This window comes from Phyllobates terribilis, unplaced genomic scaffold (genome assembly GCF_046119375.1).
Source record: "Phyllobates terribilis strain yellow unplaced genomic scaffold, ASM4611937v1 Scaffold_4__5_contigs__length_816908805, whole genome shotgun sequence".
NCBI classification, from domain to species: Eukaryota; Metazoa; Chordata; class Amphibia; order Anura; family Dendrobatidae; genus Phyllobates; species Phyllobates terribilis.
Window position 1 is genome coordinate 59,342,695 of NW_027362764.1, and position 18,262 is coordinate 59,360,956.

The 18,262-nt window shown below is 45.2% G+C and overlaps 1 protein-coding gene across 1 annotated transcript; it reads right to left on the reverse strand.

Annotated features, from left to right (window-relative positions):
* Window positions 1-1,020: 1,020 nt before the first annotated feature.
* SRI (sorcin) lies at window positions 1,021-15,553 on the reverse strand. The gene is made up of 8 exons (XM_073677405.1): window positions 15,407-15,553; window positions 9,253-9,324; window positions 8,936-9,005; window positions 6,287-6,330; window positions 5,743-5,890; window positions 5,386-5,499; window positions 5,248-5,306; window positions 1,021-1,218 (listed from the first exon to the last, which is right to left on the reverse strand). Exons 1-8 carry the CDS (start codon window positions 15,443-15,445, stop codon window positions 1,192-1,194), a joined length of 573 nt encoding a protein of 190 aa, XP_073533506.1. The 5' UTR covers window positions 15,446-15,553; the 3' UTR covers window positions 1,021-1,191.
* Between the last annotated feature and the right edge of the window lie 2,709 nt (window positions 15,554-18,262).

Here is an 18,262-nt window from a genome sequence, read left to right on the forward strand (position 1 = left end):
AAGGAAGGGAGGAGGAGGTTTACAGGACGCCTGTCCCTTGGTCATAGACTACTGATAGTCCTGCAAATCTATCCATGTTCCTTCTACACCATCCCTAAACCTTTTTTTTTTTTTTTTTTAGGCTACGTTCCCACAATATTTTGGTGCTGCAGAGTTTTTGCACCTATTAAGTTACAAGCGTTTTTTTCATTGAGTTTGTCTCTTTTTGGTGTCATCCTTTTAATAAAGCTGCTTTTTCTTTTATATATGTATTTTGTGGTATTTGGCTTTGACATACTTAGTGCGTATTATATGTGTTTGTGATGTGTTTCTGCAGCAGAAAGGCACTACAAACACGTGCTTTTATTTACCTGCGGATTTTCCCCATCTAATCTACGTTTATGGGGGAAAAGCCGCACAGAAAACTGTGTACCCGTAAGACAAATTGACATGCTGCGTATTTGAAATCCACACTGCATGTTAGTTTACATATTTTTTTTACGCTAAGCGTAGTGGGCAGGAGATTTCTAGAAATCCCATACACTTTACAGAAACTGTAAGACATTTTTGATATAGCAAAAAAAAAAAAAACGCACCAAAAGTTCATTGTGGGAACGAAGCCTTAACAGTTTGTTTCCAGGTCAAGGGTCTTTTAAAGAAGAAAAAAAAAAAAAAACCACCACAAACTAGACTTTTCGTCCTGCAGACAGGTACCTGGCCGCCTACTTTGCACAGAATTCTGCCTGGGCTCTATGTCAATGATCAGCACTGGTTGCAGTTCTCAGTAGAGCCAGGTGGTGGGGATGCAGTGCTGAAATAAATTGCATACAAAGACAGGAAACAACACGGCCTTTTTACAGCAGTGCCAGAAAGCACTCTGCTTGTGTGCAGTGTAATATCGCACCTGCCCCTCATCCCTGAGCAGCACAGACAGAAGGATTTCCTACCCATTCATCCAATTGGGTTTATGAAGATTTTACAGTCATTTTTTTCTACTACTCCCTATTCAGGTGCAATTGTATTTATGGATCCAAGCATGTGTGGGGTCGCCTCTAAATATTTTGCATTTATTAAAATACACAAAAATAGTTACAAATGTGCAGACAGAAGGCGTTTATATATAAACATACTAGTGTTCAGAGCTAAAAATCAGCAGTGCTGGGTACAGGCAAAACCTAAGTGATCCGTTTCCAGGAAATTCACATTTTTTTCTCAGATGCACATAACGCTCTGTATGAACTGCGGAGAAAAGAAAAGTCCAAGTCAGGTATGGAAGAATAAAGACAATACAAACATCATTAAAAGACTCCTTACACTGCATGAGGGCAGCACCATTCTTGCTGAAAGTTTGCAACTTTTTTTGTGCTAGTTTCTAACAAACAAGGAGCAGCGTCAGATTTTTCACAAGTGATCTCCTCGTCTCCATTTGCTGGTAGATGTTTGTACCTTGTGTCATTAACAGCAACACCAGGCTGCATACTCAATATAATAGCAATTACCTGAGGTTTGATTTGCTCTCACTAAATATGGCCGCTGGGGTACGCAGGCAAATGCAACTGCATTGGAGCAAACAGATCATGGCCACTTTGACTTCTGGACACTGCAGCGTGCATGGACGCACTGGAAGATGAGCCTCGTATCTTAGAATTAAGGTTTTTGTATAATTTGACCCCAAATCGGTGTGTAGAGGAGCACGATTGTCCGGCTACATTTTAGCTTGCTGTAAAATCTCAAATTCCTTAACATAAAGCCTCATTGGCTCTTAAAGAGTTGAGCTTCAGTATTAAAAAAAATAAAAAAATAAATTAATATAAAAACTTTGAAAATCCATATATGGATGACGATCATTTATTTGAGAGTTAAGTACACCAGTACCATCAGATCTGAAATATCTATATAATGCATGATCTGACGACACACCCTCTACTTTAGCAGGGACCGGTCTTGTATATCCAGTTCGAAGCATTGCGAGATATTAGGTACTGTTTATGCACGCTAAAATTTCAGTCTTTTTGCATGATCAGCAGTAAATTTGGCATGACCTTTAACTCACACAGCCATGCATGAACTGCTTGACAAGTAAGTGAAAATGGCCAAATTGTGCCCAAAGTGTGAATATTGTGTGTGTCACCATTATTTTCTGCCTTAACTCTCTTGGCAATGAAGGTCACTAGAGCTTCACAGGTCGCCACTGGAATCCTCTTCCCTCCTCCATGACGACATCACGGAGCTGGTGGAAAACTTGCGCTCCTCCACCTTCGGTTTGAGGATGCTCCATAGGATTTAAGTCTGGAGACATCCTTGGCCAGTCCAGCACCTTTACTCTGTTTCTTTAGCAAGGCAGTGGTCATCTAGGAGGTGTGTTTGTGATCGTTATGTTGGAATACTGACCTGCGGCTCAGTTTCTGAAGGTGGGGGAATCATGCTCAGCTTCAGTATGTCAGAGTACATGTTGGCATTCATGCAGCCCCAAACCATGACACTCCACCACCATGCTTGACTGTAGGCAGGACACACTTGTCTTTGTGTTCCCCACCTGGTTGCCACCATACACACTTGACACCAAATAAGTTCATCTTGGTCTGATCAGACCACAGGCCGTGGTTCCAGTAATCTGTGTCCTTAGTCTGATTGTCTTTAGCAAAGTGTTTGCGGGCTTTCTTGTGCCCCATCTTTAGAAGAGGCTTCTGGGACAACAGCCATGCAGAGCAATTTGACATGTTAACCCGATCACCCCTGTAACCATGCTGGCAACATTCATACATCTATTGTGAACAGACAACCTCTGGATATGACGCCGAGCTTGTGCACCCAACTTCTTTGGTCGACCATGGCGAGGCCTGTGCTGAGTGGAACTTGTCTTGTTACACCGCTGTATGGTCTTGGCCACAGTGCTGCAGGTCAGGTTTAAGGTGTTGGCAATAGTCTTACAGCCTAGGCCATTTTTATGGAGAGCAACAATTCTTTTTTTCAGATCCTCAGAGGTCTTTGCCATGAGACGCCATGTTGAGCTGCCAGTGAGCGAGTATGAGAGCGATAACACCAAATTTACCAAACCTGCTTCCCATTCACACCTGAGACCTTGTAACACTAATGAGTCACATGACACCAGGGAGGGAAAATTTCTAATTTATCACAATTTGACCATTTTCACTTAGGGGTGTACTCACTTTTGCTGTCAGCGGTTTAGAGATTAATGGCTGTGTGTTGAGTTATTTAGAGGGCACCAAATTGACAGAAGCTTCTCCACCATTTCTGAAGATCAACTTTCCTCTTTACTCTCCAAATCACACCTCACCACCTGTAAACTTGACCCAATCCCGACCCACCTCATCCCAAACCTCACCCACTTTTTCAACCTGTCACTAACAACTGGTATCTTCCCCTCATGCCTCGATCACACCCACCCTCAAGCCCTCCCTTGACCCATCCTCTCTGACTAGCTATCGCCCCATATCACTTCTTCCCTATGCCTCAAAACTACTGGAACAACACGATCATTCTGAACTGTCCTCCCAGCTCTCCTCCTGCTCTCTCTTTGACCGCTTACAATCTGGCTTCCCACCGCACCATTCTACTGCAACTGCCCTGACCAAAGTCACCAACGACTTACTGACCGCAAAAGCCAAGCGACACTCCTCCTCCTAGACCTGTCATCTGCTTTCAACACGGTGGACCATTCCCTCTAGCTACAGACTCATCTCTCGGCAGCACAGACTTGGCCCTATCCTGGATCTCCTCATACCTAACAAACAGGACATTCAGCATCTCCCACTCACACACCACCTCCTCATCTCACCCCCTATCTGTTGGTGTCCTGTTCAGTTCTAGGACCCCTGCTCTTCATCTACACCTTCAGCCTGGGACAGCTCATAGAGTCTCACCTCTATGCTGATGACACACAGATCTAGCTCTCTGGTCCCGATATCTCCTCCTTACTAACCAGAATCCCACAATGTCTGTCCACTATTTCATCCTTCTCTGCCAGATCTCTAGGACATAACATGGATAAAACTAAATTCATCATCTTTCCACCATCTCATTCATCCCCCCACATCTGACCTATCTATCAAAATCAATGGCTGTCCACTTTCCCCAGTCCCACAAGCTCGCTGCCTTGGGGTAACCCTGGGCGCCGATCTCTCCTTCAAACCACATATCCAAGCCCTTTCCACTTCCTGCCGACTCCAACTCAAAAATATCTCCCGGATCTGCACATTCTTCAACCAAGAATCTGCAAAAACACTAGTGAATGCCCTAATCATCTCCCACCTCGACTACTGTAACCTGCTGCTCTGTGGCCTCCCCTCTAACACTCTCGCACCCCTCCAATGTATCCTAAACTCTGCTGGCCGATTAATCCACCTGTCCCCCCGCTATTCCCCGGCCTCTCCCCTCTGTCAATCCCTTCACTGGCTCCCCATTACCCAGAGACTCCAGTTCAAAGCCCCAAGCATGGCATACAAAGCCATCCACAACCTGTCTCCCCCATACATCTGTGATCCCAGTACATACCTGTACGCAGCCTCCGATCCTCACAAGATCTCCTTCTCTACTCCCCTCTTATCTCCTCCTCCCACAATCGCATACAAGATTTCTCCCGTGCCTCCCCCTACTCTGGAACTCTCTACCCCAACACATCAGACTCTCGCCTACCGTGGAAACCTTCAAAAGGAACCTGAAGACCCACCTGTTCCGACAAGCCTACAACCTGCATTAACCACCGCTCCACCATACCGCTGCACGACCAGCTCTACCCTCACCTACTGTATCCTCACCCATCCCTTGTAGACTGTGAGCCCTCGCGGGCAGGGTCTTCTCTGCTCCTGTACCAGTCGCCGTCATGTTTTGTTCAAGATTATTGTAATTGTATGTATATCCCTTTCACATGTAAAAGCGCCATGGAATAAATGGCGCTATAATAATAAACTGTACACTGACTACTTTACATTGTATCAAAATGTCATATCTTCAGTGTTGTCCCATGAAAAGATATAAAATATTTACAAAAAAAAAAAAAGAGTGTTTAGGGTGTACTCACTTGTGATAGATCAAAAATAAAAGTCAAATACACCTTGGAGAATTAGGAAATATTTTCTGATTTTGAGTCAATGATTGCCCAATAGGAAACTATTCCTCTGAAGGAACTTTGCCTTCCTCCATCGACTGGGGTATAAACTGGCCGTAGTCGTAAATTCCCATTTACTAGCGCTACACATTGGACCGCTGTGATAAAACGGTGTGACCCGGAAGTATCACATTACTCACATCATCATACTGGAAATTCACCATCCCCTGCTGGGCGACATCTCGTCTCCTGAAGGAGTCTGCAGGGAACGAAGACGACATTTGTAAGAAACCAAAGAAGAAGAAAGTCGCCAGTTATAGTATAACGCCGCCACTCACCCGTCATCGCTCGCAGCCTCACACAGCAAGAAACGTAATCGTCAAACTTGATCTTCCCGTGGGTGCTGTATCTTTTAGCGATTATATTCAGCGCTTGGGGGCTCAGCCGATATCCTGTAATGTATAACAATCATGTCTTTTCTGGATGTCCCCTTCACAATACACAAAAGGAACACGATACGGAGTATAGTATCCTCTGGCATAATCCATAGCTTGTCCAAGTTTTTTTTTTTTTTTTTTTGAGAAAGAAGAGGCTCATAAGTGGGGAAGGAAATATTTCTCCAATAAGAAACTTAGTAATATACGTTACGTTTGCCTATTCTATTGATGTAGGAATAGTACAGTTTCCGTACTCACCCATAGTCGCCACAGCGCGGTGCAGCTCCATCGGACCAATTGTCCCACTTCTGTCCACATCAAAGGTCATGAAGTTCTGCCTCCAGCTAGTTAATACCATCCCCAGTTCCTTAAACTCATTAAAACCTAACTTGCCTGAGTAGTCCCTCTGGAGACAATGTTAAGGAACTACAGTTTTGCAAGATTTGACTTTGGACAAGGTCACCGGGGGCATCAATAGTTACCCCCATCTAATCATACACCTCCAGCTTTATTGTCCCCTATTCATAAGCATCACTGGTAGACACGATCAGCCTTAGTGTTCCCTTTTTGGGGGTCACTAATGACGGCATACCTCACTCGAAAACAAGTCTCCTCCCACACCTGACACCTAGCAATCATTCACTGAACGGTCAAATGCACGATGGGCCAGTGCTACCAGAAATAAAAGGACGGGTGTGTGGCCAAAAAAAAAAGAAGGTGGCATTTTATGCCCACCCTTAAAAAGATGTGTATCAGTGACACCCAAGTTATAATGATCATGGTGGCATATATAGAAGGATACATCCAGCATGGCGATCATAATTCTGCAGGTTTCCAAGTTAAAGGCTGTCAAAAGACAAAAGCAAATTAAGATGATACTAATAATTACATCAAAGCAGTTAGAGAAATTATATAATGTTTAATCATCCTCAAGGTACCGCAAAGTTAAAAATTTTTGTGATATACTCCATTGCCTTATATTGCCTTCTGCAAATTATGTTGCAGTGTGGTTTCACATATAGAGTTCCTGCTCCTTTAGAAGTGGCCTTCAACTGCTGCTCAGCAAGATCTGTACCCTATATATTCAAGCAGTGTGTTCACGGGACTTTCCCTGTCTGAGCCTCTCTGCTGTTCTGAAAGGGCAATTCCTGTACTCTTGATGAATAATTTATGTCCTTACTGAGCAGCAGTTGAAAGCTGCTTCTAAAAGGAGCATGAACTTGGCATTAAAGAAGCAGTACACCATAATGTTTAGGAGAGAAGGAAACAAAATAAAAGTAATGAAGTACATTACAAAATAAAAAAACAACCTTGTAATACCTAAAGGTAAAAAAAAAAAAAAAAGGTTGAGTTACTCTAACGGGAATGTCACCAATTATACAACCTCTTTTAAAGCCAACATTTCGGTCAATAACTCAGACCTTCTTCAGATACGCAGATGGCATTTACTCACCACTGCGGTCTTGCCGCCATTCCACTAAAGCTTCGCCATCATGCACATTTCTCTTAAATGCAATCCGTGAACCTGAAGAAGGTCTGAGTTATTGACCGAAACAATGTTTTTACAACTAACACGTATAATCGAATTGCAAATTAAATATCACCTCAATTTAACAATGGAGTGGCTAGTTCTTCAGATACACTACACATACATCACATACCAGCAACTGCCTTTAAGAATAGCGATTGACGCTATTGAACTCCTTAGATGCTGCCGCCAATTTCTGACAGCGGCATTTAAGTGTATAGATATGGATGAGGGTTAGCGGCGTGCGGGAAGATTTAGCTGCCCAGTGGCCCTGCAGTGCAGGTAAGTGTTATCACAGCAGTGAGGCTGGGCCTCATAGGAGGTCGCTAGTTTGGTGGTATATTGAACACACCGTCATGCAATCGTGGGTTTGAGTCCCTCTCCAAAAAAAAAAAAAAAAAAAAGTATGGGTCTTAGGCTATGTGCCCACGTTGCATTTATGAAGCAGAAAATTTCTGCTGCATAAATGCAAGTCCTCTCCCGGAAAAACGCATGCGGAATTCCGCACGCGTTTATCGCGCATTTTTCGCGCGTTTATCACACGTTTTCCACATGCGGAATTGCCTTGCGTTTTTTATGCATTGGACAAAGGCAATTCCGCTTGCGGAAACGCAAAATTAAATGACATGCTGCGGATTTTTGAACGCGGCATAAACGTTGCGGTTTCCGCAGCATGTGCATAGAACTTGCGGAATCCCATTGGGGACCATGGGGTGCGGATATACATGCGTTTTTCAAGCGTTTACGCTGCGGAAATTCCGCAGCATATACGCTTGAAAAATGCTATGTGGGCACACAGCCTTAGAAACTGGCACAGATTTTTCATTTTTTGGAGCAGATTTTTTTTTTTTTTTTTTTTTTTTTTTGTTCCCAGGCTATTTTTTTTTATTTCAGAAAATGCTGTAAAAATTAGAGTATAATCCCCCCCGCCGCCTCCAAATTGACCCCACCCCCCCCCCCCCAATTTTTCAGTATATTATATATTAACAAGAATTGAGAGTTATGCAAAACTACATATCGTGTTTTCCCAAAAATAAGACATATTATGAAAATAAGCCCGATTTCACAGGATTTTTGGAATATGCTTGAAATATAAACCCTACTCCAAAAATAAGCCCTAGTTGCAGTCACGGTTGGTGGGAGAAAGACTGGGCAATTGAAAATTAGCCCTAACCCATCTTTCGGAGCAAGAAATATTATAAGACCCCGCCTTATTTTCCTGGAAACACGGTAGGCATCGTCGAGATACTGCCATGCAGATCGTGGACCCGAATTATCAAAACTGGCCTTGTTCCCCATAGCCACCAATCACGGTGCAGCCTTTGTTTAACCATGTAAAGGCCGTACGTGCGTCCTTCTCATCTGTGGGATTCTCCAGCAATATCAGAAAAACATAAATAAACAGTTTGGATCTACAACTGTTGTCCGGGATGAGACAATCCCTTTAAGAACTAAAAGCTGAGTGATGATTGGTCGCTATAGGTAACAACGCTCAGGTGTGCGACTTTCCGCTCTGATAACGGTACTGTCACGAACCATGCACCCGTGTCCATCACATGACTAGGACAGACTTCATTCCCCGGCAGTAGACAATGAAGGTTCCTTACGTTTTTGTTTCCCTGCAAAATGAGAAGTTTCCTTTAGTTAAATCCCAGACTGAAATCAAAAATCAAATTTATTAGAGCTGGTGAAAAAGGAAAAGGGGGCTCAGTAACCCATGACAACCAATCAGATCGCTGCTTTCAGCTACCAAAAGGCATTTCAAAAATAAGAGGCGGAATCTGATTGGGTGCTATGGGCAACTGCGCCATTTTCACCTTTGCATGACTTTTTGTAAATTCTATTTATATGGCGCCAACATATTCCGCAGCATTTTACAATTAATAGATCACCAGTTATCTGTATTTTTTTCTGGACACTTACGACTATATCCTCCCGACATGCCAGCTTGTGACAGACATCTCTGCAGCTCGTCAGCATCAATCTGACCGTCCTTAAAAATGGAAGAAATGTGGTCACGACATAGATAAATAGGTATTCACATCTGTTTCCGTGACGCCTATAAAAGGGAATACAGAACCCCCCCCCCCCCTCTCCTCCAGTCGTACCCCGCATGGAAGCGGCAGCAGCGGCCATCTCGCCGGGCAGTATGGGGAAACGGGGGGGGGGAGGGTTGTGAGGCCCATATCAGATATGGTATACCATGTGTTTATATGGAACTGGTGAGAACAGTAACTTACCTGGCCTGCAATATTTAAAAAGTAGCCGTACATGGGGTCCTGCTGGGGGTATCCACCCGGAGGCATGCCATACTGAAAAAATACACGGGAACATAATGGAAGTTAATGTTAATCAATATTTTCTTTTTACACTGACACAACCCAGTACTAAAATGTTAGAAGAGTCTGAGCATGTGCAGAAGAAAGCTCCCGCTGCTGTGATCGACAGGACACAGGATAGGAGCCAGCGAGCATGTGCAGAAGGAAGCTCCCGCTGCTGTGATCGACAGGACACAGCATAGGAGCCAGCGAGCATGTGCAGAAGGAAGCTCCCGCTGCTGTGATCGACAGGACACAGCATAGGAGCCAGCGAGCATGTGCAGAAGGAAGCTCCCGCTGCTGTGATCGACAGGACACAGGATAGGAGCCAGCGAGCATGTGCAGAAGGAAGCTCCCGCTGCTGTGATCGACAGGACACAGCATAGGAGCCAGCGAGCATGTGCAGAAGGAAGCTCCCGCTGCTGTGATCGACAGGACACAGCATAGGAGCCAGCGAGCATGTGCAGAAGGAAGCTCCCGCTGCTGTGATCGACAGGACACAGCATAGGAGCCAGCGAGCATGTGCAGAAGGAAGCTCCCGCTGCTGTGATCGACAGGACACAGGATAGGAGCCAGCGAGCATGTGCAGAAGGAAGCTCCCGCTGCTGTGATCGACAGGACACAGCATAGGAGCCAGCGAGCATGTGCAGAAGGAAGCTCCGCTGCTGTGATCGACAGGACACAGCATAGGAGCCAGCGAGCATGTGCAGAAGGAAGCTCCCGCTGCTGTGATCGACAGGACACAGGATAGGAGCCAGCGAGCATGTGCAGAAGGAAGCTCCCGCTGCTGTGATCGACAGGACACAGGATAGGAGCCAGCGAGCATGTGCAGAAGGAAGCTCCACAGGACACAGGAAGGAGCCTGCAGGCATGTGCAGAAGGAAGCTCCCGCTGCTGTGATCGACAGTATGTGATGTAGGTAATCTCTAGGTCACAGCAGCCGAGCTTCCTACTGCACGTGCTCACATGCTCCTCACCGGTCTTAACATTCTAGGAAGAATTATGTGTAACAAGACAGTGATTAATTTTCATTTTTTGTTACGTTATCCTACCCATCTACCAAGAATCATAACTTTTATAAAATGTCAATGGAGATGTACGAGATCTAGTTTTTCCAAGCATCAAGCTGGAGATTATAATTTTTTTTAGTAGTCCCCGTATGGAACTGTAACCTGCAGTTGTGATCATTTACACTTTATACACTGCAATAGTTTATGATTTTTTACTATATACCGCAATATGGTTGTCTGAACGTCATAAAAGTTCCAAGATGGCTGCAGTCAGTGCAAGCAATCAGTATATATGTTCACATTGGGGGAGTGGCGGAGAAGTGCACGCTGCCTTAAGTGGCTCTTTAAGAGAACAACTGTGGCGTTTTCACACAGCAGCAATCAGAGCTAGCTCCGGTTGCTGCTGTTAGAGGCAAGCGCTGACTTGGCTCCTGAGCCCAGTCCATACAAGTGATGTACATGTAAGTCACATAAGGAAGGGTTTAATACACTATAGTGATTATATCCATAGATCAAACAAATGTGATTTGCTAATTAAAAGAAGTATTTAGGAATTTATTTTAAGGACATTTTTTTTTCTATTCCTGGAAAACTACCGTACTTTACGCAATTTTACTGTATTAATGAACTACAGCGACCATCTCAGCGATCTCCATCCGGTGATTGTCCGACTGCTGCAAAACTACAACTCTTCACATGTTCTGCAGCAGCCTCAGGTCAGAGACCAGCGCCCTATAGTCCTGTACTATGGCAGGTGTGGGGCGGGAGGGCCGCATACAGCTGTAATATGATAACAGGCTTTCCTGCGGGCGGATATACAGTGTCACTGCTCACAATAGACTTGAACATGGAAGTTTTTTTTTTTTTTGTGAATCAAATTTTTCAAGTACAAGTCTGCACAAGCTCGATGGGAGAGCAAAGGTCTCAGGACCCTAAATCATACAACAGTCTCCTGCTACAAGACACCAAAGGGAACAAAAAAAACAAAACAAAAACCTTCAGCTAAGAAATAGCGCTACAACTGTCCACAGGTTGAGTGCAGTATTGCAGCTCAGCCTCATTAATGTCAATGGAATCAAATTGCCATACCAGGCAACCCTACAGTTATAAACCGTAAAGATAAGGTTGATGGAATCACACTATATCAGCATTGCGTGCGGAGATATGGTATGTGCTTTGCTATAGGGAAGGTGTTCCCCCATTTATGGCTAATAAAACTAACGTAACTGATCCATTAGTGCATCCAAAGTTCAGTAACATGAAATATATCCACTGGGACTTTATTACTTTACTAATGACTGATGCTTACAAATGAGTGGGAGAGAACTTGCAGTACCACTCATGGCCACTTACAAAGAGTCAAGGACCCTTCAAAAATCAACTGATCAGTGGAAGTTCAACCCACACAGATCCGGTACTGAGGGCCCATCCTATAAATCCCCCATATACGGCAACACTTCTGTGTGTTCGGAGAGATGCTGCCAGACACCTCTACTGGTGGCTTATCACTTAAAGAACAAAGGTTTTGTAGGTCCAAAATGTGACATGCTGGATCCTTATCTTCATCATCTGAGAGTAAGGGGCACACATACATTAGACTGTTGGCCAAACTCATCAATATCAGCGGGTTTGGCCCCATGTTAGTCTAATGTGTATGAGGGGCCTTAAAGGTTGGACTCCAAGTTTCGCAGTCCGTGCATGGATCGGCTGAGGGTCTCTGGACCCAAAATGTGACAGCCTCAAATATGCCTGTCGAATAAAGGTCAGGAGAAACGTGACCGATCCATACTCGGAATGTGAAACATGGATATATAAAATTCTTCCCTAAGGTTAGGTTGTTAATATTAAAGTCCTGAAAAACCCCTTTGACTGGGGTTGGGGAACACCTCCAGATTTCCCAACTTATTGAGTTGTGCCAAAGTAGCTGAGGTCCTCCCAGTCACCTTGAAAAGACCCACTTCGCACCTTCAAGAGTCTTTATGACCAAAACCACACATGGACCACCAAACTACCAAGGGCGTGAGCAGACGTCAATTGGTCTCTAAGTTGCACCTTAGCAAAACGGGTCTTGGCCCAACAGGGCAATCACAGTTGTAGTCCAAGACCACACAGGGATTTAAGGAGACCATGTAGATCCCCCATCAGTCCCATAGACTCCTTTATACAGTGAGGGAATGGGGTGAGGAATCTTGGCACTTTCGAGACCTAGAGATCAATCATTTACCAAGTTTTTCAGTTCAGGTGATAAATGTTATTTGAAATATGCCGACGCATGAACTACGCCCGACTATGACTTGTAGGGTTAGCCTGCGATAAGCAATAAAAAAAAAAAAAAAAAAAAAAAAAAAAAAAAAAAAGGACCTACCCAAAGCCAAAGTCCAACAGACGGGATCATCTTGTGCTTATCTACAGTAGATAAGCAGAAACACCATAAAAAAGGACCATTTATGGTTTACTGTATGATGTCCATTACTTGAGGAAGTGTGTAACTGGGGACATTAGACCGGGACATCAAGGGATGACCACATCCACCAGTGCTTTATGGGACATCTGGAGGAGATATCTCTAGGTGCAGCTCAGGGGTAGGAGAACGCACCCATACAGATTTTACATTGCTCCTTTATGGTGTTCCCTCAGTTACAGCCGTTGGTAACACCTGATGTGAGGACAATAGACCTTTGGTTACAGATGAGTAATGGGTTAGTTTACATGCCAAAGTCCATGAAGGCAAATACTAATAAAAGCTTTAACTGTGTTTCTAGCAACAAGACAATAGAAAAGGGATTTTTCCACAATTGACTCAGCATAGATGATAAATGTCTGATTGCTGGAGCTCCCACCGCCATGATCATTGGATTAAAGAACCCGAGACCACCATTCCTCCTCTCTGCAGTGGGAAACCTCGAGCATGTGCACTGCCACTTGATTCAAAGAGGAAATCCCAACAGGGCTGTGAAGTCAGTAAGCCAAACCTCCGACTCCACCATTTCCATGACTCCAACTCCCTCATTCATGGCTCATGTTTAAGTGATAAATTTACTGTAGCACAGATTCATCTCAGCTAAAAGTCTAGACCCTTAGATCAGGAATAGGACATTTCATAACTTTCCCAAATTCTTGTGAAAAAAATATTCCCCACAAACTGCATTGAACTACTGTACCCAATTTATTATATATTTTAGGATTTGGAATTGGTCTATTTTACACCAACTCCACAGCCCTGAATCACAAAATTGAAATTAATCTTTTTTTATCTATAGAATAGCAGCAGTCGTTTCAAGACTCCACAGAGCCTCGATCTCAGGATAACAGGGGGGAGGTTCCATTGGTCGGGCCCCAGCAATCCGCAAGTAATCATCCCATAGTAGCCTACAGGGGGATTATTTTCAAAGTTCCCCTTAAAGAAGAGCACTATGATCTCCGATGCAAAATGCATTAGCCCCATAGGCTTTCAATACAGCAGCACATGCTTAGCCAATAGTCGATTCTAACTCCTCCCCATTGTATGTATGTAACAAGAATGAACAGGAGGGCTTCGGACTCAGATACCAGTTTCTGGTCCCAGCGATCAGACATTTATCAACTCTTCAGTGAACAGGTGATAAATGCTTATGGTAAGACAACCCCCTTTACTCCTTTAGGGGGTATTCTCAAGTTGGGAAGTTATTGCCATAAAGTAGCCAGAAAAGTCCACCTCACCGTTACGAAATCCCACTGTAGTCCGGGGCACGGACAGTGCTTCTGCCACAACGCAGCAATATAGGCAAGAGAAGGATGAATCCAGCTCCACGAACGTGCAATATTCTATCTCATAAGTACAAAATGGATGACATACAGTAAGATCTTCATGCTAACAATATCTACGCGTTTCAGGTGCACATACCACCACTGATCATGACTAAGTGCCACGAGCACCTGAAACGCATAGATGTTACAGCAAGATCTTCATGCTAATATGTCATACGATTTGTACATATTAGATAGAATATTACACGTTTATGGAGCTGGATTCATCCTCCCCTTGCCCAATTTATTTCCATGCAGGGGCTAATAAGGACAGAGTATATCAAGTGTAATAAGTGGACAATCCCTATTATATAGGAGTACAGACAGATTTAGTTGTGAGTGCACTAAAAATTCTGCGGTCTGCTTTTTGAACCGGATCAGTGCAAAAATACTAAATAAAAAGAATATATATTTAAATAAAAATCCATTTTTCCTTTTCCATTTAGGATGTACTGTTGTGTCTAGTGTCGGGGACAGGTGCATGGATCCGTCTCAGAAGCCAAATCTGCACCAGGTAGGTGTCAGCTGTGTTACACAGCCAGCACCTGCCTCTGTATACAGCGCCAGCAGTTGCTGTCAATCTCTGACAACGGTATTTAAATAGCCCGCCTCGATTATTTCAGAGCCCATCAGTCCCTGCAAAGAGATAGATGATGATGATGATGATGATGATGATGATGATGATCATCAGCTCTACACTATAGCACCGACATATGCCGCAGCGCTTCACGATTCAGAGGCCCCTGCAGCTGGAGCTCCCCGGGCTGCTCCTTTGAAACACTGACTGGGGCTCAACTTCATACGAGAACAAGAATATTTATTTATTTTGTAATTTTTTAACCACCGAAATAAAAAATGTTATATCTGATATCGCTCTAACCATACCTACCTGAAGAATCATGATGTTACCAAAATATCTCAACCAGGGCATAAACCCCCTCCCCCACCCCCCAAAAAAAATATATATTTATCACTGGCACAATTGTAAATGGGAAGGGAGTTCCATGGCTCCTATAAAAGTTGAATCATGCCTCCTGTACAGGTCACCCAGACTATGGCCTTATCTGCAAAATGTGGGAACTGCCCTAAAAGTGACTTCTCTTCCACACCCTGAGGAACCACACCCTGTGCATCCCTGCACACCGCCCTGGGAGCTCCCAGTACACACTACACGCAGTACCGCATGCAGTGCAGCGCCAGGATATTATAATGGACTTCTAATTAACCCCTTACATGCTGACCCTGCTCATCACTAATGCACTGGAATGACAAGCACTCACCCCTGGGGCTGGATAGTAGCCTCCTCCTGGAAATGCCATGGCTGCAGGCTGGAGAGAGAGATGAGGACTGGGTGCACTGCCCGCAGCCTCACCCTGATAAAGCAGCAAAAGAATCTCCGCCCACTACTCCACCCGGGGACTGGAGGTGGGCGGGGCGCTGTCAGGCTGTGACGGCTCCTAAAGCGAAACCCCGCCCTTTTTTGCTATGAGGTTGCTGTGATTGGACGTGAAGTTGTCATCCTGTAAGTCAGTAACGTCAAACCACGCCCTCTTTAAATTTGAAGTTTCCTGATTGGGCGGGACGTTGTCAGCATTGTAAACTAACCAGCACCGAGAAACCACGCCCCCACTCGTGCCTGTGAAATAATTTATGCAACAGAAACCACGCCCTCTATTGTGATTGGTGGAATGTAGTAAGAATGTAAAATAACTAGTAACGGAAATCCCGCCCTCAAGCTATTGTGACGGGAGAGGAGTCGCAGGTGGAATGACGCGCCCCCTGCTGACATGTGTTAAATGCCGCTGTCAGAGATTGACAGCGGGATTTGACATGTTAACAGCCATTGGCGGTGCTCCGCGCCACCTGCTCCTGTTAGAGGCACATTAAATCAGCCATCATCTGCTGGGAAAGATGCAGGCTTCATCAGTAAAGAAAGCTGTATAAAATTAGTCTTCATGTATGTCTGGGCCCACTGCAACCATTTCTGCTTGTGAGCAATGTTTAGGGATGGCCGAATAGTAGGTTTATGCACAACTGCAACCTCTGGAGCAGGGGCGTACATAGAAATCATGGGGCCCCATAGCAGAAGTTCTAACTCAGCCCCCCCCCTCCCCCAAAAAAAAGAAAGAAAAAAAGAAAAACAAAACTTAAATAATTGTTGGGGTCACAGAAGAGCAGATCTCACAACTTTCCAGCCTTTACATAGTAATTTTCCTCCTGTTGAAGTCTTAGATTCCTCTTTCATTGCCCATAAAGTATGATAATAATAATCTTTATTTTTATATAGCGCCAACATATTTTGCAGCTGACTCGCCCAGGGGGAATATATGGGGGAGACTCGGTACCCGGGCTTTTACCTCCTTGGGATGTCGCGGCAGTCAGCTCCCGGGCCCGTCCTCTGGGTCACTCTTTAAAAGGGGTTTTAGTGTTTTTTGTTAACAGTTTGTCTCGTGATGCCACCTGTGGTTTCTGGTAATAGTTACCAGCACTGCTGCAGATCTCTGGGGGTGATGGGATGGCAGCTGGGATGTTTCTGCTCCCCACAGGCGGTGGCAGGGTTGATGGAAGGGATGCAGGTGAGAGGTGGCCAGGTCGGATCAGATGGAATGACGAACACGCACACAGGAGATTCACTTCAGTACCTTTACTGGTGTGGATGATAGGTACGGTCCAGGGTACTCAGTAGGATGGGTGCACTTCTGGACTCTCCCCAGTGAGCAGGTATAAGGCCTCCTGATCCGTTTCTTCCTCTCTCTAAGCTCCTGGCCAGCCGGCAACTGGGCCTAGCTTCTATGCTGTTTCACTCTCTCACCTGTCGGCTTGGTAGTAGAACTTTTCACTGGCAACCACTATCCCTGGACGCTGGGACCTTCGTGATTCCTAGTCCTGTGAATGGTTACCGCTTCAGGTCGACCAGGGATCTGTAATCCTCCTGGTATGCCAGTTATCCCTACTGGGTGTAGAGGACCCTGTAGGCGCGGACCCGGTGTCCGGCTTGTGTTCTGGGGTGAGCCTAAGATGCTCCTCTGCCCCTTTAACTCCTCTCTCCTCTCCTCTTTGCCTCCGGCCACACTCGGGGCCCTCAACTCAGCAGCAGACGTGCTGCTTCTTCACTGGTCTCAGTGCCAGCACACTCTAAACTGAAACTGACTACCTAACTCCACCCTCCAGTATATATATCCCTAACAGGGCTCCCTCTGGTGGTATGAGGTGGAAGGGTGGAGGTGTCTGCGTGTAGTGAGGGCCTCATGTGGAGAAGTTTGTCCATGCACCCTTTTGGGTCCTGTGGTACCTGTGAACAGCAGGGTGCCACACAGCGCTTTACATACATCATCATTGCTGTCCCCATTGGGGCTCACAATCTACATTCCCTATCAGTATGTCTTTGGAGTGTGGGAGGAAACTGGAGAACCTGGAGGAAAGTGGAGACGGGGAGACCATATAGACTCCTTGCAGATGTTGTCCTTGGTGGGATTTGAACCCAGGACCCCAGCGCTACAAGGCTGCAGTGCTAACCACTGAGCCACCTTGCTGTTCTACAAACAAAAGTGCCCCTCAAACACAGTATGATCCCCCCATGGTGAATTTCTCCACATTAGCCTCCACATGCACAGTATAATGACCCTACTGTACCCATCCTCAACAAACAGGGAAAAGTATGGTGACCCCAACACAGTATGATCCCCTAACTGTGACCCCCACACAGCTCTCCATGCAGTATAATGGGCCTACATACAGTATAATGGTCCACACTAGCCCTCCAAACAGTAAGATGAACCCCACACAAACCTTCACACTGTATAATGGCCCCACATAACCCACCAAATATTATAATGGCCCTACATAGCCTTCTATATAGTATAATACACCCCCCATGGTCCTCCACGCAATATAATGCACCCCTCATGGTCCTCCACGCAATATAATGCACCCCCCATGGTCCTCCACGCAATATAATGCACCCCCCATGGTCCTCCACGCAATATAATGCACTCCCCATGGTCCTCCATTCAATATAATGCATCCCCTTGGTCCTCTGCGCAATATAATGTGGCCCTCATGGTCCTCCATACAGTATAGTGCGGCTCCCATAGGGCAAAGTGCGGCTCCCATAGGGCAGAGTGCTGCCCCCATAG